Source organism: Myotis brandtii, unplaced genomic scaffold, assembly GCF_000412655.1.
Source record: "Myotis brandtii unplaced genomic scaffold, ASM41265v1 scaffold397, whole genome shotgun sequence".
Taxonomy (NCBI): domain Eukaryota; kingdom Metazoa; phylum Chordata; class Mammalia; order Chiroptera; family Vespertilionidae; genus Myotis; species Myotis brandtii.
Window position 1 is genome coordinate 1277299 of NW_005365229.1, and position 26402 is coordinate 1303700.

Below are 26402 nucleotides of genomic sequence, written 5' to 3' on the forward strand. Positions count from 1 at the left end.
CCCACAACCTAGATGTGGGGCTCCAACAGGGACTGTCCTGCACCTCCCTGCTTTGGGGGAGCGCTCCTGGATAGACTTTCATACAATAGAAGGGACACTCATTTATTTAGGAAATGCAGTGTTTAGTTCTGATCCTATTTGAAGATCCAAAAACCCCACAGGCTCCATCAAAGCTGAGCTGCATTACCTCTGTGGGACAGGGAAGGACACAGATAAGAATTAAGGCCAAATGTGGGCAGGGATGGGATGAAATATGCTGAGACAGATGGGGGAGGAGAGGAGAAAAGGAAAGTGAATTGCAACCAAAAGAGGAGGCAAAGCCGAAGAGATGCACGAGATACATTCTTTGACGGGGAACAATGCCAGGCTGATAATCCTTTGCCTCCGGGACTTAAATCCGCACCCTTCTGTTCCAGTTCACTGAAGGGCCCTGCGTTTAATCTGGCAGATGTGCAAATTATGCAGACCATCTCAGAGCCGAAGGTCATGGTTCACAAGGAATGGTTCCTTACTGCCATGGCTGTGTGTCTGGATGTGTCTGAGCCTCTGGGTGGAAGTGGAAAATGTTAAAGCAATGAGGGGTGCCTGGCTATTAGCTGCTGTGAGGGGTTCGGAGTGGAAGCAGGTATCTTCCAACCCCACACTCCACTCTCTCAGGATGCTCAGGTCACCCCAAGCAGGGCATGCTTTGTCCCCAGTATTCTGGCAGATCATCCTGAGCCCAGCCCTAAATCTGGGACTGGGACCAATAAAAGAAAAGCAGCTTGGGTCAGGGGCTACAGTTATCACAGGTTCTGGATAATCTTACTTTTTTCAGATGCTATTACATCCAAATGGCAAAGCACGAATTGGGGGGAAAAAAGCCCATTTAAAAGTGTGGCTAAAGGTCATTCTCATAACTGTAATGGACTCAATCAAGTGACGTGGGGAGGGGGGACGCAACTGGGAGGGAGACCTTCATCTACCTTCTTTTGACCCCAAAGCCCATAGAAAACCAATACTGTTATACAGGTAATCCCAGGTCAAATACAGCTGCCCTTTCAAGATAAGCAATCACAGAGTGCTACATCCATCTTCTTCATTTTTAAAATTTATATTGAGATCCCAATCCACTTTCCCATCACCTCGCCTGGTACCCGGTCCCATGTCCCTGGCCAGGCTTGTACCGACGTGGGCATGCTCGAGGTGATTTCAGTGATCACGCTTACATTTTTATTTTACTTTAGTGCCTGTAAAGTTATTCTATGCTCATTACATTATCAAATCCTACCTATAACCCCAGGATAACCTACTTTCAAGATCTGACCACCTTTCAAATATGATATTGCAGCCAGGTATGCCCTTCGTTAAGTACCTGTTATTGATTGTTTTGCCCCTCAGAATCAGAAATTTATATTTTCAGGAGGATTATACATTCAGGACCCCCTCTTCCCTCATCCCCCCCCCAAAAAAAATACAAAACCTGCTCATAGTAATAGTTTCACTAAGACAATTTTTCATTGTCATCTTCAAGGCTTTTGAGTAATTTACTCTGTATCTTTCTACTATGGACTTGAATTGTGTGTTTCTTGTCATCAGGACCGAACTATATCTTAGATTTGCATTGCACTGAAAGGTCTTTTCCTTCCCTTATTGATCGCGACTTGTGGAGTAATTGAACTGGATTCCAATTTTCCTTTGCAAGCGGGGTGCTCTCCATCCCTGGAAGTGAGTTATGCGTGTTCAAGTGGTGCATCTTATGAATCTTGTTAAGCTTTGCTGCCTTAGAGCCCCGCTGATGGAATATTTAATCACAGAAATGAGTTGGCAGATATGATATACAGTGCGGTTAAGCTTTGCAGCGATCTTAGCGGCAATTGAGAAACAGATGACTTTGCCATTTGTCAGTACCATGTTGACATCTTTGCATAACCTTCTGTTATTTATTTTGATTTTGTTGTCCTTATTTATGAAGATTAAAGGTGCTTTCGATCAACAGTTTCGTGGGCTAGATATCATGATTATCTCTCAAAGACACCACTTTTTAAAAACCTTTTTATTAGCAAGCAAAGGGAATCTCTCATTCATACGGGAAAACTGTAAGAATCCCCTTTGAGCCTTCCTCCTTGAGATTCTTAGAAACACTCTTCTAATTACACTAAGTAAGTTGAGGCATGCTACTGGGAACAGACATTTGTAGATACTGTTCTTCTATGTGGGGCCTTCCGTTGTCTTTAAACTCTAAAATGGAATGGACATAGAGACAGGCTAAAGTCTTGGAGACCCATCTGGACTTTTTATTTTATTTTATTGACTTATCAGTCTTTTGTCTTGAGAATAAGCCTCAAGAAGTCTGAGGATAATGATACATATGGAAAACGAATCAATGCTGCTTAGTATAACAGGGGACTTTTTATTTTATTTTATTGACTTAGCAATCTTTTGTCTTGAGAATAAGCCTCAGGAAGTCTGAGGATGATGATACATATGGAAAACGAATCAATGCTGCTTAGTATAACAGGGAAATACCACCTTGTCTTCGGAGAAGATTCATACAGGGTCGTGGGATTGAGCTGATTTATGTCTACCTGCTCTGGGGGCCGAGTCGGGTGAGTGTTTAAGAGTTCGTCCAGGCCTGAGAGCTCAGAAGAACCACCCGAAATGAAAGACCTTCCTGCACAGCTTTCTGAATGCCTCCCTTGGACTGTGTAGGCGAGGGAGAGCGCATGTCATAATTTATCAAAGCAAATTAATACAAAGCTAGTAATTAAAGATCCTCATTAAGAGGTTCAACTGCTCTCCCCACCCCCACCCTGCGTTAGCAATAAAAATGCACTCAGGGCGTCAGGAGGTTATACAGGGAAATCAATACCCTGCCATTTTATAATTAAAAGAGAAAATAAATGTTAGGGAAAAGTCCACTAAATTAGGAAAATTACCTTTAGGAGAGATTGAAAATATCGATTTTAATTTACAAAATATGTGAACTTTTCATGCCCCATTCGGAGAGACAATTGGAGGCTGGGCTGTTAATTCTGCATAAGCTTCAGAAAATCGATAATTATACTATGGAATATTATGATATGTGTCATTAGCACAGCATCTTATACAGAGAAATGACTAATAAGTCTGGCTTTCTATCTCAGGCAGACACAGGGCTGGCCCGCTAAACATCCCTAGCAAATCAATGACAGGGTCTTCATTGCAGCTTTGAGGCATATTCAAAATTGCAAGATAAACGCAGGCTATTTTTATACTTGGGGAAATTTAAAATGCCCCCCGAAATTCTTAGTCATGGGTATTTAAATGGGTGACATTAGTAATTATACCTGGTTATGGAAATGAATATATTTCATACCTATATTTTTATATATACAGGAGTGAGCACAAAGTACATTTATTCCTGTATTATCATTTATTAAATATTGTCTTGTTTATTTGTATTATAACTAAACCTACTTTTGCTCACCCCTGTATGCATTCCATAGATACAGATGCCTGAAACTTTAGATTTAAGCTGGCAGGAGTCTCAGTGTTTTTTAAAAATATTTCCAAGGAATAGTTTTGGAGTGTTGAATTTGCAACAGTATTTCCCCACATTTCTGACTACCACGAGCTCTGTCTACCCACAGACACAAATATACAGGCAAAAAGGGAAAAGCTTCTGCTTGCATAGGAATTTGTTCATAGTTTTTTTTTTTTAACTATAGTCCGGCCCTCCAACGGTCTGAGGGACAGTGAACTGGCCCCCTGTTTAAAAAGTTTGAGGACCCCTGCCTTAAAGCTTCCCCTGACACAACTGGATGACGTGTCTGACTATGGTGGCAGACGGTGGTGGAAATAATCCAAAATCATTATCTTATTTCTCTTCTTAATTTGGACATAGATCAGGAATCTCTGCTCCCATAGGGCACAGTCAGTAAGAATGACTTCTAATATTCATAAAAAAGAAAGCAGCAGCATACCTGGTTGTAAAGCATATAGCCTCTTGCTTTCAAATTCTAGCCGGCTTCCTACCAGCTGTGGCATCTTAGTCCCATGATGCTAACTCCTTGAACCTTAGTCCCCTCATTTGGAAAATTGCCCCAAGAATTTTAACACATTAATTTAGGTATAGGGTGTGTATCAGTATCTGAGCATAGAAAGAACTCGGCCCATATTTACCTGTATGATAACGTATTCTTTCTCTATATAGCCCAGTGATTTAACGTCTAAGGGTGGGCCCAGGGCTAATTTGAATCACTATTCTAGTGTTCTAAAAGTTACACAGATTAATTTGCTCTTGAATGTATGCATTAGTCTAAATTGTTTACTCTGTCTTATTCTCCTCTTAAAAAACCACATCTTTGCATATGGGTTTGACAAAGATATTTGGTGTTTTCCTGGTTGCCAGAAAAAAAATGAACAACTACTTTGCATGGGACCAGAAATACGCACTCTCTTCTCTCTACTACAAGGCATGCATATACCCTACCTCTTCAGCAGATGACATCTTGCTCCCTGTTCTTGACCCATAACTTTGGGACAAAGCATGCGGGTGAAAAAATGACCAACTACTTTGCATGGGACCAGAAAAAACGCACTCTCCTCTCTCTACTACAAGGCATGCGCATACCCTACCTCTTCGGCAGATGACATCTTGCTCCTTGTTCTTGACCCATAACTTTGGGACAAAGCATGCGGGTAGGTGAGTGCGCATGCACACACCACACACAGAATCTGCCCCCTCTTTACTCCCGCTGCTCCATTTCACTGGGCAGCGTCTTCAGGTGCACAGAGGTGCTGTCTTAAGGTCTGCTTGTACCCTTGGGCCAATTTCATTTATTTGCAGTTTTGGATAAGGATGTACTCCAGCAATATCTATGTCCCCCGAACAGACTGCCTTACTTCTGGTCCCAAAAATTAACTTCCGCCAAATGGATATGCTGAGAACAGAAGGACTAGTCCTCTCATGAGATAAGAAGAGAATCTCTTAGTCTAGTGGTACACTCACAGTTCAGCATCGTCAGCTCTCTGCTAACTTTCACTTATGGCAACAAGGTGGAATAGTAACTTGTTCCTATTTACCCAATGTTTACATGGTGCCAGCTCGGCACCAAACACTCTTCATATATTAATCCACATGATTCTTGTAAATACCTGTGTGTTTGTTACTATTATCATCTCCCATTTAACAGATGAAGACACTGAGGCACAGAGAGGTTAAGTAACTTGCCTAGAGTCACACAGCTTGCCAAAAGAGGGGCCAGAATTTGAACTCAGGCTGTCTTGAGTGCAGTGTCCATGTTGCTCACTCTGCTAGGTGTCCTGTTAGCATATGGGTCCCACCATATGGTCATGGGAAGCCTTATGGCTATCTCGCTCCTTCCTCATAAGCATCAACACTGCTACTCCACAGTCATAGAGTCCTTTGACTTATCCCAGGCTTGTGGCAAAATCTGAACAACTGCAGACGTTGTCTATCTAAAATCCAGAACACATATTGGACCTTCCCAGATTTACCTTTTTAAAAATATCAAATTGGTTATTAAACCAAAGTAGCTAAATTTCCCATGCTCCCTTGTTATTCACTAAGGTGGAGGCTTAGTATCATGACGGTGACCGCAGTGAGGCATCCCAGAAAAAACAAAGCAGGGGGAATGACTTACCGTCAAGAACTCACTAAGTAAGTGGGCAGACCAAGTGGTCATTGCTTTCTCCTTATTAAAAAGTAAGGGTCACATCAAAGAAAGACCTCTTTTCCATACCCATGGGGCAAATCTCCTCAGTCCCCGGGTGTTAAATGCAGCCTTGTTAATGAGCAAGGACACAACAGGCAGAAGTGACAGGCCAAGCCAAGCAGAATCTCAGCCACTGTTGCTCTGGGCTACTCTCTCTCTCTCTGAATTTGATGGTCAAGTTTTCTACTACAGTGTCTTTCCAAGTTGAGAGGTAGTTGCAGGGAAGGCAGGGAAGGGGGAAGAGAGATACACCCTTGATGGCAAAGCAGAGAGCACTGGAATTACTAAAGAAAATTGATCAGTGGAGAAAGAAAGACAACTTAGTTCTTTCCAGTTTTCTCAACAGTCCTTCTCTTGGCAATTCCAACTCATTGCCCCATTATTGGAATAACTAATTCAATTCTCTGCTTTGCCAGGGGGAAAAAAATGCGACCCCAAACGGAAATGTATGGCTAAAAGAACACATCCAGGCACTGACCAAAAATGGGCGTGAACATTTGCTCAATATGCATCTGCATAAAGTTTCCACACTTTTTTTAAAGGCAAAACCAATGGGAAATGTCATGAGGAGCAGTGGCTCCATGCTTGCTCCACAGTGGAGCTGACATAATCCCCCTTTATTTTTTCAAAGGGGTTTAAACACTTGATTTTGCCAAAAAAAGTAATAATAATAATAATAAATACATAAAATCACCCAGAACTTAAGGATTTACTTGGCTTCATTTTTTTTTTTTCAAAACCCATTCTTTATTGGCAGGCAAAGCACAGATAGAACAGAACAAGGAGACATCGTGCAAAACAGAAACTGTTTACCTGCATAGAATTCGGGACTGTAGACGGCACCCACAACTGGATTCAATTTCCAGCCTTGAAACAAATACACAAAACATTAACATCACCTTTGATTCAACAATGAATATCATTGCAAATTAACTGCACATCTAAAGGGTTGGTGTCTTTTATAATTTTAAAATTCAGAGAATAGTAGTTTGGGCATATAAACGTTCTTTGAAAACTACACAGTTCTAGGGAAATAGATTGATTCCCTCCTTTGATTTTCTGCCTATACAAGTTAATAGAATGGAAACTACTGACCAGCCACAGGTGAACCTTTTGAAAATGATGCAGTAATTAATTTCTTTCCATATCAATATTTTTTAGAGCCAATATAATAATTTCCTTCTTTTAGTCTTTTATGGGTTACCACTAAATAATTCATCGCATTTCTCTGTTTGATAAGTTCACAAAAATTTGAAAGCTCACAGGAATAGAGTTCTTGGCAGCAATATCTATATATTTATAAAAGCCTAAGTGACCATTACGACCGAACGACTAGAAAGACAGGAACGACTGATTGACCAGTTGCTATGATGTGCACTGACCACCAGGGGGCAGACGCTCAATGCAGGAGCTGCCCCCTGGTGGTCAGTGTGCTCCCACAGCCAACCTCCCCAGGTCCCTCCCCCTGGCCAGCCAACCTCCTGCATTTCCTCCCCACCCAGCCGGTCCCTACCCCAAATGGCCAATCTCCTGTGGTCCTTCCCACCAGCCGGTCCCTCCCCGCAGCCAGCCGGCCCTGATCCACCCCGATAAGGGCTGGCCAACCTCCCACGGTCCCTTCCCCCATCCCTCACCCCCTGGCCGGCAGGCCCTGATTCCAATTGGCCCAGCCCCCATCGGTCCAGCCCCTATCAGCCCTGATCCCCGGCCAGGCCTAGGGACCTCACCCATACACGAATTCCTGCACTGGGTCTCTAGTCTATATATATAAAAGCCAAAGGGACTGACCAACCAAATGACAGGTCCACAGGTCGCTATGATATGCATTGGCCACTAGGGGGCAGACGCTCAATGCAGGAGCACTGATCAGCGAGCATACCAAGCAGTGGCGGCAGGCGCAGCATGGCCAAGATGAGCGGAGGATCGGCTCAGGCTCCTCCCCAGTCGCCTGCTGCTTCTTGCACTATTACATCCCCAGAGGGGTCCCAGATTGTGAGAGGGTGCAGGCCAGGCTGAGGGGCCTCTAGTATTCTGATAATTGTCATTCTTAATTATGACCCAGAGACTGTACACTTCCAAAGTGCTTTTTAAATCCTAAAGAAAATGACATTTATCCAGTAGAGATTAAATATGGGATATATTTCAGTTGCCTTCAAGAGCCAGAACAATTCCTAATCAATACATGCATGATATCTAAGGTGACTTTCAAATAACCTGTATATAAGATGATCAGAATGCTGTAATTTTCCAAAAGTTTTGGAAGGAGCATTTTCTGTCAAATGAATCATGGCCCTTCAAAAACTTTTACTCAGGAAAACAGCATAGAAGAATATTTGCCAATCATGAAGCTACCCATATGAGAGACCCACTGGACACTCTTTAGGGAACAATCTCCGAAGAATGAGCATGTTTTAGGGTTTGGTGATCATTTCCTGCCCCTGCTGGAATGTCTTTATGAAAACATCCATTATATGGAACTCCTGAAAGGCAGTGAAGGACAGGTGTGCTCCTTTTGTGGAAAACCTGTGTCCTTGGGCTGAAGGTCAAACACAGGAGGCCTTGAGTGAATGTCCCTGAGCAAAGGCAGTGGTGAAAGCTGGGATGTGTGGGAAGGTGTTTCTGCCAAGGAGAACTCTCAGCTCTTTCCAGAAGGGAGAGTTGTGATACCCCAATGTCTGCCCTAAGTGATGTGCCTGTAAGAACAACTGAGAGGTGACCAAAATCTACTGACCCACTAAGAGGCTCCAACATCTCAACAGATATGCCCCCAGTGGACTTAAGGACTTTCTAGAATATTCTGAGAAAATGTTTGGTTTCTATGAACTTTCAGTACCAACTTTAATAAGCTAGCCCAGTGGTCGGCAAACTGCGGCTCTTGAGCCACATGCGGCTCTTTGGCCCCTTGAGTGTGGCTCTTCCACAAAATACCGACTTCTGCGCATGGACCACGAAGTTTCAGTCGCACTGTACATGCGCGCCTGCATGTGGTATTTTGTGGAAGAGCCACACTCAAGGGGCCAAAGAGCCGCATGTGGCTCAAGAGCCGCAGTTTGCCGACCACTGGGCTAGCTTATTAAAGTTGGTACTGAAAGTTCATAGAAACCAAACATTTTCTCAGAATATTCTAGAAAGTCCTTAAGTCCACTGGGGGCATATCTGTTGAGATGTTGGAGCCTCTTAGTGGGTCAGTAGATTTTGGTCACCTCTCAGTTGTTCTTACAGGCACATCACTTAGGGCAGACATTGGGGTATCACAACTCTCCCTTCTGGAAAGAGCTGAGAGTTCTCCTTGGCAGAAACACCTTCCCACACATCCCAGCTTTCACCACTGCCTTTGCTCAGGGACATTCACTCACCCCCTGGCCGGCAGGCCCCGATTCCGATTGGCCCAGCCCCCATCGGTCCGGCCCCTCTTAGCCCTGATCGCCGACCAGGCCTAGGGACCCCACCCATGCACGAATTTGTGCACTGAGTCTCTAGTCTATATATATAAAAGCCAAAGCGACTGACCAACCGAATGACAGGTCCACAGGTTGCTATGATATGCAGTGGCCACTAGGGGGCAGACGCTCAACGCAGGAGCACTGACCAGCGAGCATACCAAGCAGTGGCGGCAGGCGCAGCATGGCCAAGATGAGCGGAGGATCGGCTCAGGCTCCTCCCCAGTCGCCTGCTGCTTCTTGCACTATTACATCCCCAGAGGGGTCCCAGATTGTGAGAGGGTGCAGGCCAGGCTGAGGGGCCTCTAGTATTCTGATAATTGTCATTCTTAATTATGACCCAGAGACTGTACACTTCCAAAGTGCTTTTTAAATCCTAAAGAAAATGACATTTATCCAGTAGAGATTAAATATGGGATATATTTCAGTTGCCTTCAAGAGCCAGAACAATTCCTAATCAATACATGCATGATATCTAAGGTGACTTTCAAATAACCTGTATATAAGATGATCAGAATGCTGTAATTTTCCAAAAGTTTTGGAAGGAGCATTTTCTGTCAAATGAATCATGGCCCTTCAAAAACTTTTACTCAGGAAAACAGCATAGAAGAATATTTGCCAATCATGAAGCTACCCATATGAGAGACCCACTGGACACTCTTTAGGGAACAATCTCCGAAGAATGAGCATGTTTTAGGGTTTGGTGATCATTTCCTGCCCCTGCTGGAATGTCTTTATGAAAACATCCATTATATGGAACTCCTGAAAGGCAGTGAAGGACAGGTGTGCTCCTTTTGTGGAAAACCTGTGTCCTTGGGCTGAAGGTCAAACACAGGAGGCCTTGAGTGAATGTCCCTGAGCAAAGGCAGTGGTGAAAGCTGGGATGTGTGGGAAGGTGTTTCTGCCAAGGAGAACTCTCAGCTCTTTCCAGAAGGGAGAGTTGTGATACCCCAATGTCTGCCCTAAGTGATGTGCCTGTAAGAACAACTGAGAGGTGACCAAAATCTACTGACCCACTAAGAGGCTCCAACATCTCAACAGATATGCCCCCAGTGGACTTAAGGACTTTCTAGAATATTCTGAGAAAATGTTTGGTTTCTATGAACTTTCAGTACCAACTTTAATAAGCTAGCCCAGTGGTCGGCAAACTGCGGCTCTTGAGCCACATGCGGCTCTTTGGCCCCTTGAGTGTGGCTCTTCCACAAAATACCGACTTCTGCGCATGGACCACGAAGTTTCAGTCGCACTGTACATGCGCGCCTGCATGTGGTATTTTGTGGAAGAGCCACACTCAAGGGGCCAAAGAGCTGCATGTGGCTTGTGAGCCGCAGTTTGCCGACCACTGAGCTAGCCGGTTTACAGTCCCCGTGATGTTCTTAGGATAGAGTTTTTCAAAAGGTTGTCTTTGAATTATTGGGAGACTTCTTAATGAGAAATCCTTAGCCATATTTTAGACCTACAGAAAGAGACATAAAATTCTGATACCTATTGTCCCAAGGGTTTCTTAAACTTCATACTGACAACTTCCTCTCTCACATGAACCACATCTTGTCTTTTAGGAGTTTCTATAGTGATATAAAAATAAATATTGCCCCAAACATTTCAGAATATGTTCTATGAATGCAGAAAATGACTTCAATTTGGCCAGCTAAAATCTCGCTGCTTCTCAAAGAAGAAAATACCCAACTCATGAGAACCTGGGAACTGATGTTCACGTCAAGTTATTTGAAATTTTTTTTTAAAAAAGAGAGAAAACTGCAAATAAAGCTACAGTGTTATCTAAACATATTTAACATTCTCTTTCTAGTCCATAGAAATCTAGAGTTTGTGAAAGAAATCTATATGGAGCTATATTAAATGAATTATTTACTTATTGCCCCTTCTTCCCGCTGCCCCACCTTTTACTGGCAGTGGAGACAGGGTCTTTTTAACACTACTCAAGTAAGGTTTTTCTTGTAGGCATCCTCATCAGCTGTCTTGAATTCTTCATTTGCACACACCATTCACTGGGTGTGGACCCATCAATTCACTTTGATGTAACTGTCAAAGAGAAGTTATACCAAAGGTCTTTCATTTCCTCAAAGAAAGAGATTTTTCAGAGGTATCTAAGATGGCCTAAAATATCATGTTTCTCCTATCTGCTTTTCTCTTCCTCATTTCCTTGGACCAAGTAACCTCTCCCTCTATATGCCTGCCTATCTATCTATCTATCTATCTATCTATCTATCTATCTATCTATCTAATCTATCATCTATCTATCTGCTATCTATCTAATCTCTTTCTGCTCTATCTATCTAGACCAGTGATGGCGAACCTATGACACGCGTGTCAGAGGTGACACTCGAACTCATTTTTTTGGTTGATTTTTCTTTGTTAAATGGCATTTAAATATATAAAATAAATATCAAAAATATAAGTCTTAGTTTTACTATGGTTGCAAATATCAAAACATTTCTATATGTGACACGGCACCAGAGTTAAGTTAGGGTTTTTCAAAATGCTGACACGTCGAGCTCAAAAGGTTCTCCATCACTGAAGACTGACCCCTTCACTGTTGACAACTTTGACCTGATTTAGGTCTCCAGTGTCTTCCCAGGGAAAGCTATTTAATGCCACTCCCTTCGCTGCCTTTGAGCTACTCCCTGATTCAATTCCCAGTTTTATTTCCTGTATGGCTGTTAACACTACCTAGATTTATCTTTTTTTCTTTTTCTGCTTGTTAATTGTTTTTATAACCATCTCTTTTATTAGAATTACTGGTAAAGTGAGCAGGTCTGACATCCAATATGAATCCCTAGCATCTAAAACTGAATCTGGTGAATAGTCGGTGCTCCATACATACTTAGTTTTGCTCTAAAGGAACTAAAAGAATATAAAGCTTTTTCTAATAGACTCATTCCCTTTTGGTTAGGATTCTATCTTCTTTCAACCTCCAATGACCTGCTTCCTGATATACATTTAATAAAGAAGGACCCCGTTACGGGTGACAGTCTTCAAGGGAAAGGTAATAAGAATCCAGCCCTTGAAAATCACCTCTGTTCAGACTTACAGAGCTCAGACAGGCTTATGTAAATGTATGCAAATTGCATGCAAATGGCCTCCTAGTCCCTGTGACTCCATCTAGTACCTGGAAGAGACCCTTGGGATAACCCTGCTGGAGACAGGAGCCTGCACTGTCAGGAAGACGGACAAAATGATCCCAGTTTTAATTTCTCAGGCAGTTTGTGTACATCCCCAGGCCTTACATATTCACAGATTTTGATCAAGGACATTAAACCGAACAATGAGGCTTACCACAAAAAGAGAACAGCTGATTAAGCCCACCGCTCCCGGCCTCCCAGGGCCCCCCATAAAACAAGGCAGTGGAGCAGAGACCGGACTCGTGGGGGTCTCTCTCCATACCACATGCAGGAGCTGTTTAGAGAGGCCCCTCTGTGGCTGGGCCTGGAGGGGCCACCTCTAAATCAGTGCTCCCATCCTCAAGTTCAGCTTCTCAAAGGTCATCTGCCAGTTTCCCATAAAAATGCTGGCCAACATGCCTGCTGTTAACTAAGGCTCTATTACAGTGGTTCTCAACCTTCCTAATGCCGCGACCCTTTAATACAGTTCCTCATGTTGTGGTGACCCCCAACCATAAAATTATTTTCGTTGCTACTTCATAACTGCAATTTTGCTACTGTTATGAATCGTCATGTAAATATCTGATATGCAGGATGTATTTTCATTGTTACAAATTGAACATAATGAAAACATAGTGATTAATCACAAAAACAATATGTAATTATATATGTGTTTTCCGATGGTCTTAGGCGACCCCTGTGAAAGGGTTGTTCGATCCCCAAAGGGGTCGCAACCCACAGGTTGAGAACCAATGCTCTATTAGGTATTAAAAGGCAAGTCTGACTGTGTACCCCCCTTCCCCCCCCCCCACACACACAAAAAAACACAAACAAACAAACAAACAAAAAACACCAAAAAACAAAAACTGAACAGGCCTTCTCTAGGGCTTTACTGTTATGGATGAAAAGGGGCCACATGCTAATTTGACTACCTCGGGGAAGGCCTGTGCTGGGGAAGGCCTGGGCGGCTGCCTTGCAAACTCAGAGACCTAAAGTAACCACAAAGGATGGTCTGAAATTAAAGCTTTTTAATTAAAAAGCAGTCTATTTGGGGTAGTCATGTCCTAGGCTGGTATCTTCCCTGACAAGATCAACTTTGATCTTAACTGAGCCTAGGGTGTTTTTGCAACTAGATAACCTATTTTTGGAATAGCAGGGTAACTTGTAACTTCCCTTTTTCAGGATCCTTCAGGGCACAACCACAAGACAGGGACCACAAATTCCCTCATTGTTATTGTTGTCATGCTAATTGTTGACTGTTAACTATCCTATGCCCACCTATGTAAAAGAAGATGTGTCTTTCATTTTACTTTTTATCCAATCCCAGAGATTTCCCCACTTTGCTTTCTCCCACCTCCCTAATCTATCACCAATGGATTTCATGTAACCCAGTCTTACATTCTCCTCCTTTGAGGGTAATTTATAAAATATGTGAAAAACCACCGTTCTCCAGAGCATTATCTCAATATTTTGAAATTCTGTTTCCTGGCAATTGTCAACAGTTTGGCTCAAATTAACTCACAAAAATTCTTTACAGGTTTGAATGTTTCTTAACACTGGATTAGATATCAAAGAAATACATTTAAGAAAGTATCCTTAAATGCACCACAGGAGTTTCCCAAACTGCACATCAATATTTTCTAAAAACATGTATTGAGGATACCAGGGCCTGGTCATTGACAAGAGGCATGGGGCAGTGCCCCAAATGAAAAGTTAGTGGTACATTGTGTTTGGTTCACTTAGTATCTCTCCCTTTTCTTTCTTTTCTTTCTTTTCTTTTCTCTTTTCTTTTCTTTTCTCTTTTCTTTCTTTCTTTCTTTCTTTCTTTCTTTCTTTCTTTCTTTCTTTCTTTCTTTTCTCTCTCTCTCTCCCTCTCTCCTTCCTTCCTTCCTTCCTTCCTTCCTTCCTTCCTTCCTTCCTTCCTTCCTTCCTTCCTTCCTTCCTTACTTTCGTTCTTTTTTTTCTTTTTCTGCCACATATATTTATTCTCAACATTTAGATTTCATCTACAATACAGGATTTCTGGTTCTCTCGAAACATTATTAGGAAGGGCAACTTTAGATGGCTGGAAGTGAACAGAGACCCCATTAAACTCCCAGTTAGTCCGAGTCACCACTACTCCCTAGTGCGTGCCTGGCTTGGAGGATAAACGTTGGCAGTCTTTTATTGTTACCATGTGCTGTTTTTCCTTCTAGTAAAGAAATGCCTTGCTTTTCCCAGTGTGTAGGTGTAAGATAATCTAAAAAGACTGCGTTTCTCAGACCTTCTCTGTTTGCTCACTTATTTTACCTGCCTAGTCTCTACCGGCATCTGAATATTTGATCCTTAAACTAGTATGTTTTTCAGAAAATGCAACTTACTACCTATAGCAACAAACGCATGAGATGGCTACATATTGTTGAGATTATTATGTCATTGAATTTTTAGGGCACTCTGTTCCCTGGCACTGTGTTGAGTACTTTATCTCCCATAATAGTCATAGATATCCTATGTAGTAGATCCTATTACGTCTGCAATTCCCGCTTGAGAATACTGGTGTGTGGAGAGCTTAAGCAACCTGCCTGTCGGTCAGTAGCTAGAGAAAAGCAAAGCTGATACCAAAACCCACCTCTCTATATAGTGTCTTTGTCCAGTTTTTATCCTTCCTCAGATCTCTAAGAAATAAAAGACCTCCAGCCAACCCCCACGCTTCTCCAATATCTAGGAAATCCCTGAGAATCTAGTTCGCAACTTGTGTTGCAGAGCAAGCCTTTAACTTCCAATGAGCAGAGTAAACCCCAACTCCTCTCCGAGTATTGGAATCCTCAGGCAAAATCAGCAATATGGAAGTAGTCCAATTTTCTGTCTGTGGAGCTTTCTGATGGGCAGAGTTTCCAAATCCTTATATGTCATTCTACAGTCTTCTCTTACACCCAAGTTAACTGTTCTGGGGATCTACGTCCTCCGTGAGAGTATTAACTCTGGTTTTCCATAGCACAGTCTCCTAGCCATCTGTCTCATTGCACTTGGGGTCCAATCTTATTAATCATTGGAAACTTGGTAGCTACTCAAACTTTTGTTGGCTACATGATTGAAGGAATGCATGGCTGTGATGTTGGTGTTAATGGTTATATTTCACCATTCGAAGATGACCTTCAAAATGTGATGACTCCAGTAATGTATAATTTTGCTGAATGTAAGTTTGATGCTTTGTGAGAATGAATAACTAATGAATCTCACAGATCACTTAATTTTCTCCTTTCACTGTAACTTCCTTGGTCCTGACTTTTCTCTTTTTCCCCAGCTTTACTGAGGAATAATTGACAACTAAAATTAGTACACAATTAAGGTGTACAACTTGTTCATTTAATATTCTCATACTTTGTAAAATATCTGTCACACTCAACCTAATTAGCATATCCATCATTCCACATAGTTACCACTTTCGTGTGTGTGTGTGTGTGTGTGTGTGTGTGGATAATATCCCCTCCTACCACTCCTGTTAAGGATCAAAGAGGGTCTCTGTATATTTTCAGTTAAGTTGTATTGCAATTTATCAGAAATGTCTTTGTAGTGATGATACTCATGAACTAACAATTGGAAAAACGTTGAGAACTGCTTTCTTTGAATACCAAAGGTGTTCAAGGGCTCCAACTGTCTTTATGTAATTAGAATTTGCACTGGATTTTCTAAGTCGGTTCTTCTGTGACTGTCCATGGACCCTTTAGGTACCACACTCAGTCCACGTGTCAGGATAAGCTTCTGAGTAGCCCCTTTCAGGTATATGGAGGAGAGGCCCACGTGACTCATTCCTGGAAATTAAGAATGCATGGCTACCAGGAATGGGATGTGGGCTGCTTATGCCAACATCTGGCAGGAAGTTGGGGTCCACACTGAATAGCCTTGTGTTATTGTCGCCGGTTGCTATGTGAGTGCTCTTTGGTTAGATGATGGGGAAAGTAATGCATTCACATACACACAGGCATGGCCAGAGATCTTGTTACTTCACAACAAAAGCAAATGACTTCACTAATTACTTCCTCTTGTCTAGCCTCAGTTTCTGCATCTTTAAAATTGGGATAACTATTTCCTCTCTATAGGATTTCCTATGGGCCCAGGGTATTTAATATGCTTCGCCTACTGCCGCACAGTTAATATTCCAGAAATGTTGGCTGTTAATGAACGTGCTTTGAATTGTGTGCAAAATCCCACAGGTCCAGTTTTCAGCCCCTGGGTATGACATTGATCAATAACTCTTTCTTTAAAATAAATATGCATACATATGGCTTAAGGAATAATATTTAGCTTCCTGACTTCATTTCCTCTCATAAACAGTACACACGAGCACCTATGCATATGCATGAGAACGTGCATGCAGACACACATGCTCACTACTTCATAATTTTTTTTAAAGTTCCCAACAGTCAGGGTGATGTTGTCATGTATTAACTCTGGCAGAGCTCTCATTTTTACCTAAGTAGAAAGGTTTCAGGACCCATAAATCGGAGGTGGCTTCGTGGCAGCACTGGGCATCCTAAGTCTGTTGTGAAATTTCTATTCCATTTAAGGATAGGTCTTGGCTGCTGGAGCTGAGAAAATGGGTCAGCAGAATAAATAATTCTCCTATTATATTGAGAGTATATATCTGTTTAATGCTGCCCCTTTTAAAAATATGAACAAACTTATTGAGCCAAGTTGGCAGCTGCTGGCACAAGGAAGAAGAAGACCAAAACTACCAAATGCTGATGATCATAACAGAAAAAAAAATAATCCAATCAGTATGGAAAGTTGGAATAAACCCATAGATCCATGTATGGAATATTATGTAACTACTCAAAAGGATGAATCTGGTCTATGTATTAACACTGAAAGAACTCCAAGTGGATGTATGAATGCCAATTAAAAATGATATGTACACCATGATACCACTTATATAAAAAGCATGTACACAATACTGTGAATGCGGTAAATAGATACTCCAGATACATGCAAAAAAGCAAAATAAAAGTACGGACATAAATCTGTAATGGAGGCCTCCTCTGAGGAGTAAGAAAGGAAACCCCGTTGCAGTGCTGTTACTCAAAGTATATTTTAGCCTTTTCGTTAATGTTCCATTCTTTCTTTTTTTCCAAAGGACTCTACATTTCCATGTTTTATGTGTAATTAAAACATTAAAAATGGAAAATTCAATACTTTCCCTTTATGACAGTAATAAAATTATTCTTAAAAACCTATAAAACAAAGAAAAAATATCTTCCAGTCTCACAATTCAATTCAGCCATTACCATTTTGGTGTAATTCCCATCATAATTTAGTTCAAATCATGCTATACATATAATTTTTTATTTGAAAAAATGTTCATTCATTATGGGGCTCTCTCAGTTTTAACTCTGCTCATTTTAATGGGTATAATATTCCCCTAAGCATATACACTTTAATACTGTATTACTTTCTTTATAATATTTGGTACAATTAAGTATGTGATCAGCATATCAGCAGTCTTTCTCCCTATATATCTTAAGAGAGATGTACCCTGCAGAGGATTAAAGAATCAAAATATTGGAACGTTTCTAGTGACTTTTCATGTATACGTGAGCTCTTAGTGTGGGGAGTGTTGTGACACTTGGCCGTTAAGGAGGGCCAGAATGCACTGTCCCGAGGGGTCAATGAAACATCCTCGCCTGACCCAAAATGATGCTGGGCAGCCCAGAGAGTAAGAAACAAGCACTCACACATTCTTCTCTCACTCCGGAACTTGTCATGAGGGAACCTCCAAGCCCCTTCAAAAGCCTAATAACTCCAGAGGAGACTCAAAGAAGGAACCAAATTCTGCAGCCACACATCCAAGAATGACTAGTGATCAATGAGGTAATGGTTAACAAACAAACAAACAAACAAAAAGAAGCCTCCACCCTCCCCTCAACTTACTATTATAACAACAAATTAAATGACCCAACCAATTCCCAAATGTATCTCACCCCCAAATGGGAGCTATCCTAGAGAGGCTGGAAGAAGAGCACGCAGGTTAACCCGAAACTAACCTTGCCCCCATTGGGGAAATTATCTAATTGGCTCAGGTGGTTCCCTGTAGCAGGTCAGCAGTAAGGACACCCTCGCATGCGAAGGCAAACGAGGCTTGTTGAAACAGACTCTCTAGTGAAATTATTGACAGGTTCAGAGGTACAGGTGATTTCTGGTAAAAGGCCAGTGTGTACTCACCATTTGTATAAGGGTTGACAGTCTTTTTGTTTGTCATTACTCGTGCTGTGGCATTATTTACCTATGCACACAGAAAACTCAAGTGAGTACATATTCCGGGGCCAACCCATAGTTCCATTAGTTGCATGCATTATGACTGTGATTACTTACTTAAAAAAAAATAAAACAAAACAAACTAAAATGCATTTTAATTTATAAAAGGCAGTAGGTGCATAACAAAAAATCATACATTTTTATAATTACATTTACTTCATAACCGTTTTAACTTACAAATCATTTCAATAAAGCAATGTCATATCATTTAAGTTTAATAAGGAGACAGTAAAAGCAAATTAAAAGGAACTGCGTAATTGAAGATTTAAAAGCATGCGTGTACTCCATGGTAACACAGAAACAATAGCTTTTAAACAGAAAAGAAGGTTCATATGAAGGAACATGCAGTGGAGTAGAAGAAGGGAGAGACAAGGTACAAGGGAACATAAATGTCAAAAAAAGGGACAAACAAGTTTTCGCCGTGTGCAACACGTTGGGAGGGAAGAACCATCGGGGAAAGCAACATCTAGCATTCAACACTCGGAACAAGAGCCTTTGACATCGCAAGAATTAACGAAACCATTCAAGCTTTAAAGTCACAGCTAACAAAAGGATAAAAGAGAGGGTGCATTGTTTAACACAATATGGAGTTAACGATCTGAGTAAGATGTGCACCGGTCATGTCTCAATCCAGTCAGTGCCTTCCAGGCTAGCTTAGAACGTACACTCAATTACAGGCGTACCAATATCCAAAAAAATAGAGCATCAAGAAAACTTAATATGACAAGTCAAAAGAAGTCACGTGGTATATATATATGTATATAGAGATATCAGCACTAAATACGTGTAACGGCAGATGGACTTCACCACTTACCATTCACCACCATCGCCAGCATGGGTTTGTATACAGTTACCATGGTTACTGAGAGTTTGGTGAGGGGCCTAAGCGTTATCGTCGAGGGGGGGAAAATAAAAGGCAAAATATGCAACATCTTACTCCAAAGACTAAAGCATTTGTAACTGGTATTTTTTTTCTCTCTCTTTTTTTAAAGTTTTAACAAATATGACCCTGTGGCCACGTTGAGGGAGATCCAGTGGTAGAAGGAGGAGATTTCTGAGTACCAGAATTTTAGTATCAATTTTATCCATGAAGAGGAACCAGATATTGAACAGGAAATCCTGTTTGCTTATTCGCTTTATTATCAGAAGAATACTAAGGTTCGAGCTTCTTTGATTTCTTAAAAAAAATGAAAGGTTTAAAGACAAAACCTCTCATTTTTTACAAATATAAAACAATTGTTCTTTCGATTGCTATTTCTTTCACAATTTGGCTTAATTTGCACACCACTGTGGATCCCTCGTCAACCCTGAAGTGGAAAGAAAAAGAAAAGAAAAAGAAAAAGAATCTGCTCTGTATTTTGTTCTGTTTTTGCAACACTCTCTCCACTGTCTGGAACCTACTGCACCCATTGGCTCTAACACATGGAAAATAAAATAATCAAATCAAATCAAATAAAAAAACTTTCAGATTAACCTTGTTTTGGTCTCACGTTTGCCATCCACCTTTCAGCAGTAATAAGAGTAACATAATAAAATAAAATGAAAAAAAAAAGTAAGGCCAGTTTTCCTTTTTATATATAAATATATATATATATATAAACAATGAGAAGGGAATAGGGTCACATACAAGACACAATGATGCATCTGAAACAACGAATGAGCGTGAAAGCAGACATTTATCAAAAAGATGTAAAGGAAAATATTTTGAACATGCACCTCGATTTTACGGCCCTCTACCACGGTGCCGTGTAATTTCTCCCTCGCCCTGTCCGCATCGGCACTATTTTCGAAAGTTACGAAACCAAATCCCTGCATGCAGGAGGGAGAAGGGAAAACAACATGCAGATTATTATTTCAGTCAACGACCACTGTGTAACGTTCTCTCGCTTTAATTTCTATGTCTTGTCCTGGCTTCCGTTCTGTAACATGCAAATTAGAGAAATTATAAGAGTACTAAGATGTGCAATCAGTAAGCAACAAATGTGAACAAGATATATTTTTTTTCTGTCACCAGTTAGCTGTAACCCCTGAAGAATTCAAAGAATGATACCCAAAATACCTTTCTAAATGTCACTACAGAAGAAAATAAATCTAACGGAAAGAAAATGAGATCAAAATAAATGTACGGTGTCTTCACAGAGAATAAAATGAAATAACAAGGAAAGTAAAAAGGGAACCACTTTCTTGACATGCAAATTAAGAATAAAGTAAAATAAAACGTGTGCACGGAATTCAACAATGAATGCCAAAATCTTCTAACATTGCCTACAGAGTCATGCTGTGTGGTTTTAAGAACATCTCTTCCTCATGCAGTTTTAGGGTTATTCAAATTGATCAATTCTACAGCCTTTACTTCTCAAAAATAAAAATTAGAAGCCTAAAAAAAAAGGAAAGACTTTTTTTTATAATAAATCTTAAACTCTTGGATCTAATAAACAAAATAATCACATGAAATGAATAGAAATAAACATCAATTGATCAATAATGCAAACAGTTCAAGTAAGTCTTTTGTATTAATACTTCCCCCTCCCATCACCAAAAATGACATACATGCTTAGAAATTTGTCAACTTCCCAGACTACTTTCTTAACCAAAAGGGGAAATGAGTCAACATATGATAAAGTTCTGACACATTATGTTGATTTTCATTTGTCATATCAACAGGTAGACAATAAAACCACTTTGTTAATAGGATGTTATCTAAGATAACACTGGGCACTTCCTCTTCTACTGGTAGATGACATACACCCTTCACTTCACCACTGGCAAATTTTGTGTTAATTTTTCAGCCTCAAAAAACAACCCCACTAAACGTTACATTGTCAAAAGCCATCTTTTTTTTTTTCTTCACTGACACTGTTCCTAAGAAGAGTACAGAAAATATGACACATTATTTTTAAAACCCCTAAAAATAAGCGTACGTCTTGTTCAAATATATACACCAACCTTTTGAAACACTGCCAGTGTCAATTTGCCCAGCTCGTTCTGTTTTTCACAGTGTAAACTGGGTGAAATAATGCCATGTATGGGGATATTTCAACTATGCGTAAAGGTAACTGCTGGCTTTAAGCTTAGTTGGGGCAAGAAGATAATCTATTTTACGAATAAAAGTAATAGGTAGTCATAACCAACTAGTGTTAACTTCCAATCACTCACAAGGTCACTAGAGCGTTCTCCTAAGCTCAGGGCATTTGAGAAGGGTGCCCCATGATCTGCCTAACAGAGAACTTTCCAGTGTCAACGTGGGCTCCTCTGTAGAGGACACCAGCTGTGAATGGATTCAAGCTAGAGGACATGCCTCTTTGGCAGGATTGCATAGTGAAAAAGTAAATCTCTTTAATTTGGGAGGTGGATGGAATTACCTTTCATAACATTTCCCATGGTAGGATCTGTGGTTAAGATCAGTCTGAAATGTTTGTCCTAGCCCGGTTTCTCAGTGGTTAGAGCATCAGCCCTCAGACTGAAGGGTCATGGGTTTGATTCTGGTCAAGGGCACAAACCTCAGTTGCAAGCTCGATCCCCGGCCCCAGTTAGGGTATGTGCAGGAGGCAGCCAATTGATGTGTCTGTCTCTCATTGATATTTCTCTCTATTTCTCCCCCTCCCTATCACTCTCTCTGGAAATCAATGGAGAAACTATTCTCCGGTGAGGATTAACAAAAACAAAACAAAACAACATAACAAAAAAAATAGGTCTGAAATATTTGATTAATATAAGATTATATGCTCCATAAGAGAAGGACTCTATTTAGGTGGTATGCCTATGTTTGGTACTCAAATAAACGTGCTAACTGAATAATAATAGCTCTTTGATGAGCAAACAACATAATTTGGAAGGTTTGCTCTCTTTGATGGTTCTGGGTTCCAAACTTAGTTGCACATCAGAAGGAACTGGGAGCATATTAAACACTTAGATGCCGATCCCTGCCATGTAGCCACCAGATCAGAATCCCCAAGAGGAGCTCAGGAATCTGTCAAAAAAGCTGCTGTGTGGTCCAGCCTTTGGGTTCCCATGGCCTCTCAGCACCAAGCACCATCAAAAGAAGCTTTGATTCTTTGTATGAAGTAGAATATTGTACCACCGATGTCTATAGTGCAAACCTAGGGAGTGGGTTGAGTTTCTGAGGTGAATATCTATCTGACACAATTATTTGGATCTTAGATCAGCCAAAACCATATTGCAATGTTCTCATCCTCACCAATAATCCAAATTCCCTAGCATCCTTAGCCATGCCATACATTTACGGTAATAAGTATGAAGGGAAACCAGGATTCTGGCTGTACTGAAGGCAATTCTCTCACTAGGCAAGGAAGAAACTTCCATAGTTCCAGTCACAGATGGAGGGCTTGGTGGCATCATTGGTGTCTATGGGCACTAGCAGTCATTATCACCACAGTGCTGGGAAGAATGTAGGTGAACCTGAACATTCTCAACCTACCTGTCTAACATCACCCCAAGGAACCAAGTGTCATGAATCTAGTCTGAACCCAAGGCAAACCATGCTGGCCTGGAATCTGCATTGTGTATGCCGAGGAGGAATAAAGATGAAGATGCAAATATATTTTGAATCCCAAGGAAAGTTGGGAGGAAGACTCCATACCACGGAAGTAAGGATAGCACTTTATTATTAGTAGCAGTACTCAATTTCTGTTAAACTTCTCTCTCTCTCTCTGAGCTTTTCAATACTTCTCTATTCAAGCTGATGAGTTCAAAATTGTGTGAAGTTGGGTTCATGTGGGTTCATGAATAGCTTGCTCCAGAAACAGTCCCTCAAATACCCAAGGGACTTTCCTTCTTGTTCCATTGGACCTTCATATACTCCACCTAAAGGAGCGATCAGACCGCCTGCGTCAGATGTCTGCCAGAATTCTCCTCTGGGGAAGTTCACCATAACCAGAGAGACCCTCACCTGGCCACTTTCAGGGACACTCTCCATCATGCAGAGGTACCAGGCAATGCTGCGAGCTGGTGCTGAGGTGGTTTCTTTTGACCTGCCTTGTGGTCAGAATTCTATCTCGAGCAACCAGCAGCTTGCTGTTCTTAAAGATATTTTGAATACTTTTATCTCAGTCTTAACAAGGGGAACAAAAGAAGAACAGTGTAGACCTGGCCTGGGGAGCAGAGGAACTGAGTGTAATGCTGATGGGTAGTCCCTTAAAGATGAAGAGTGGAGCCCTAGCTGGTTTGGCTCAGTAAATAGAGCATTGAGCTGCAGACTGAAGGGTCCTGGGTCAAGGGCACATGCCTGGGTGGCAGGCTCAGTCCCCATAGGGGGCATGCAGGAGACAGCCAATCAATGATTCTCTCTCATCATTGATGTATCTATCTCTCTCTTCTCTCCCTTCTTCTCTGAAATCAATAATATATATATGTTTTTAAAAAAGGTGAAGAGTACATGAAAAAGGCACTGTGCTTCTGGAGAGGAGGGTCTGTGACATGTTCCCCAAGATGGGAAGGCATGATCCACAGGCCAGATAATGTGAATCTAAGAGAGACCACCAGGCTAGCGTAGCTTGGTTATTTTTAAAGCTTTTGGTGAATCGTGAATTCTGATTTCCCCAAACCCCAGTTATTTTTCTACTTGGTCTTGTAGCATACATTTAGGTGATAACTTCCTTTTTTGCATGAAAGCAAATACATTTTATAGCTCACGCAAAAGCTCTGAAGGATGGATGAGTACACTGACTTTCCACCTGACAGGAAAATCCAACCCCTCTAGTGTCTGGTGCAGAAAACTGCTCTCTGTACGAGGGAGCTGCTGATAAGGCTCTGAAGGTTCATCTTCCTGTGGAGTTAAGAGCTTGTTTTTTCTTTGACCTTTGTCCATGCAGCTCTTTCTCCTTGGACATCTTCCCTCCTTCCCTTCCCTGGGGAACTCTTACCTATCTTTCTCCTTCAGCGTACATGCCCCTTCCTCCCAGAAGCCTCCCACCTTCTAACAACACTGGCCTGCCCGGTGGGCTCTCAGCAGCCTCTCCCTCAGCACAGAGCACAGCATCCTCTGCTGCAGAGGTCTGCCTCCAAGGCCTGTCCTTCCTGCTGCTCAGGTGACTGTGAGGGTGACAGGAAGCACTCCCGTCTAGCTCATGGTTGATTGGCCCATCCGGTACCTGGGATGTAACCCATACTTACAGATGTCTATGGAGCCAAAGGCAAGCCTGTATATTTCCCAGGCATATTAAAAAGTAGCTATATTTGTCTGTATCCTCAAATAAAACATTTCAGAGCCAAATAATATGTTTTTAAATCCCCTAAGAGGAAAACGAATTATAGCACCTCTCACTCCTAAATGCTATCTAGTTCTCATTTACAAAGTCGGGCATAGGTTGTTGTTGTTTTTTTTAATGTGGTTAGCTTGTACACTTTCTATTCCTAGATGAATGCATTATTCATGTTACACATTCCTGGATAACATAGATACCACTCGTCTAGGTATCTACACACACACACACACACACACACACACACACACACACACACATCGAACACCCATAGAACACCTAACTATACTCAGTGAGCATTGAGTGACCTGCCTTGGGGAGCAGCCAGGAGGTGAGCTCCCAGCTCTTAGGGCCCACCCACTTGCTGGCTGCCCCTCCAGCACCCAATGATGAAAATGAGGTCATAATAGCGGTTCAGGTTTTTCAGCCATTAAAATGGAAACGTTCCTCTAAATAGGCCCTTTCCCCGTAAAGGATAATGTCAAGTAGGAAAAATATCCCTATGTGAGCCGCGGTCCCCATTTTAGCAGATCCCAAATGGACTTTCTCCATGACTCTCAGCCATACCTAAACAGTCAGCCCCGACACCTGCCAGACCAGACCGGGTCTTTGAGAGGGAGCAGACCCACGGACAGAGAGGGGCTATTTTTGATGTTTCCAAATTAAAAAAAAAAAAGCAGTTCCACAAAGTCAGTGTCTGGATGAGGCCCACTTAAGTGGTCTTATTCGGAAAGCCCCAGCGACAGGCTAATCATGGGGATGACGAAGAGTCTTAAAAATAGCACTGCCATTGTACTTTCAAAATAGCAAATGATATTCTTCTAATGTCCCAAAACAGCTCTGGAAAGGAATTAAATAGCTTTCTCCCACTGGCAAAAGTTACCAAACAAAGTATAAATTAAATACTTCAAAAATAGTGGAGCTACAGGCTTAGCTGAGAAGGAAGTTGGCCAACATTTCAGGTCCTCTCCTATTGCTCTGCCCAGAATACCTCAATCTTGAGTGAAAAGGATGAGACTAGGCTCATTTTTCTATTCATGCACTCGGCTTTGCAGGGGTAGATGTAGTCCCTGTGATGACTTCCATACCAGAAGCAGAAAGAGAGCTAACTTCTCTGTCCCCGAGCCTAGAGGTCAAACAGCCGACACATTACAAGGATGAGGGCAAAAGGTCTGAATGATAGAGTGGCGAGGTCCCTGAACCAGCAGAACATGATAGAGACTATAATGGATTGATGCATCTGACTCAGCTGGCAACTCACAACGTCGTTTTGGCTGTGGAGAAGGGGGCACTGGAATTTTCTTCCCTCGATGCCATTGGCATTATCCTATTCAGTTACTACCAGACCTACGCAGGAGCGAGGGGTACAGGCTGCACAGGGGATGATAAATGCAAATGTCCACTTGGTGGGGAAGATGTGGTCACTGTTTCCAAGAGGCTGGCACTTGCTACCTTAGATAAACCCGTTCCTCTGAGCAGCCCTCCCTGGATACTGACGTGTCCCAAATTGCCTGTGTGAGGGGAGTGATAGGGCTGAAATCAGTATCTCTCTGTACCTGCTAAGCACTTTCTGTTTTTTTTAGATATGACTTTTTAAAAAATTAAATCTTTATTGTTGAAAATATTACATAT

The 26402-nt window shown here is 41.6% G+C and overlaps 1 protein-coding gene across 1 annotated transcript in view; it reads right to left on the minus strand.

Moving 5' to 3' along the window:
- The window catches only part of RBFOX1 (RNA binding protein, fox-1 homolog (C. elegans) 1), a 2191581-nt gene that overhangs the window by 117683 nt on the left and 2047496 nt on the right, over positions 1 to 26402 (minus strand). The window contains 3 exon segments of the mRNA XM_005872925.2: positions 6513 to 6566; positions 18457 to 18517; positions 20266 to 20358. Of these exon segments, the coding sequence (XP_005872987.1) occupies positions 6513 to 6566; positions 18457 to 18517; positions 20266 to 20358 (208 nt within the window).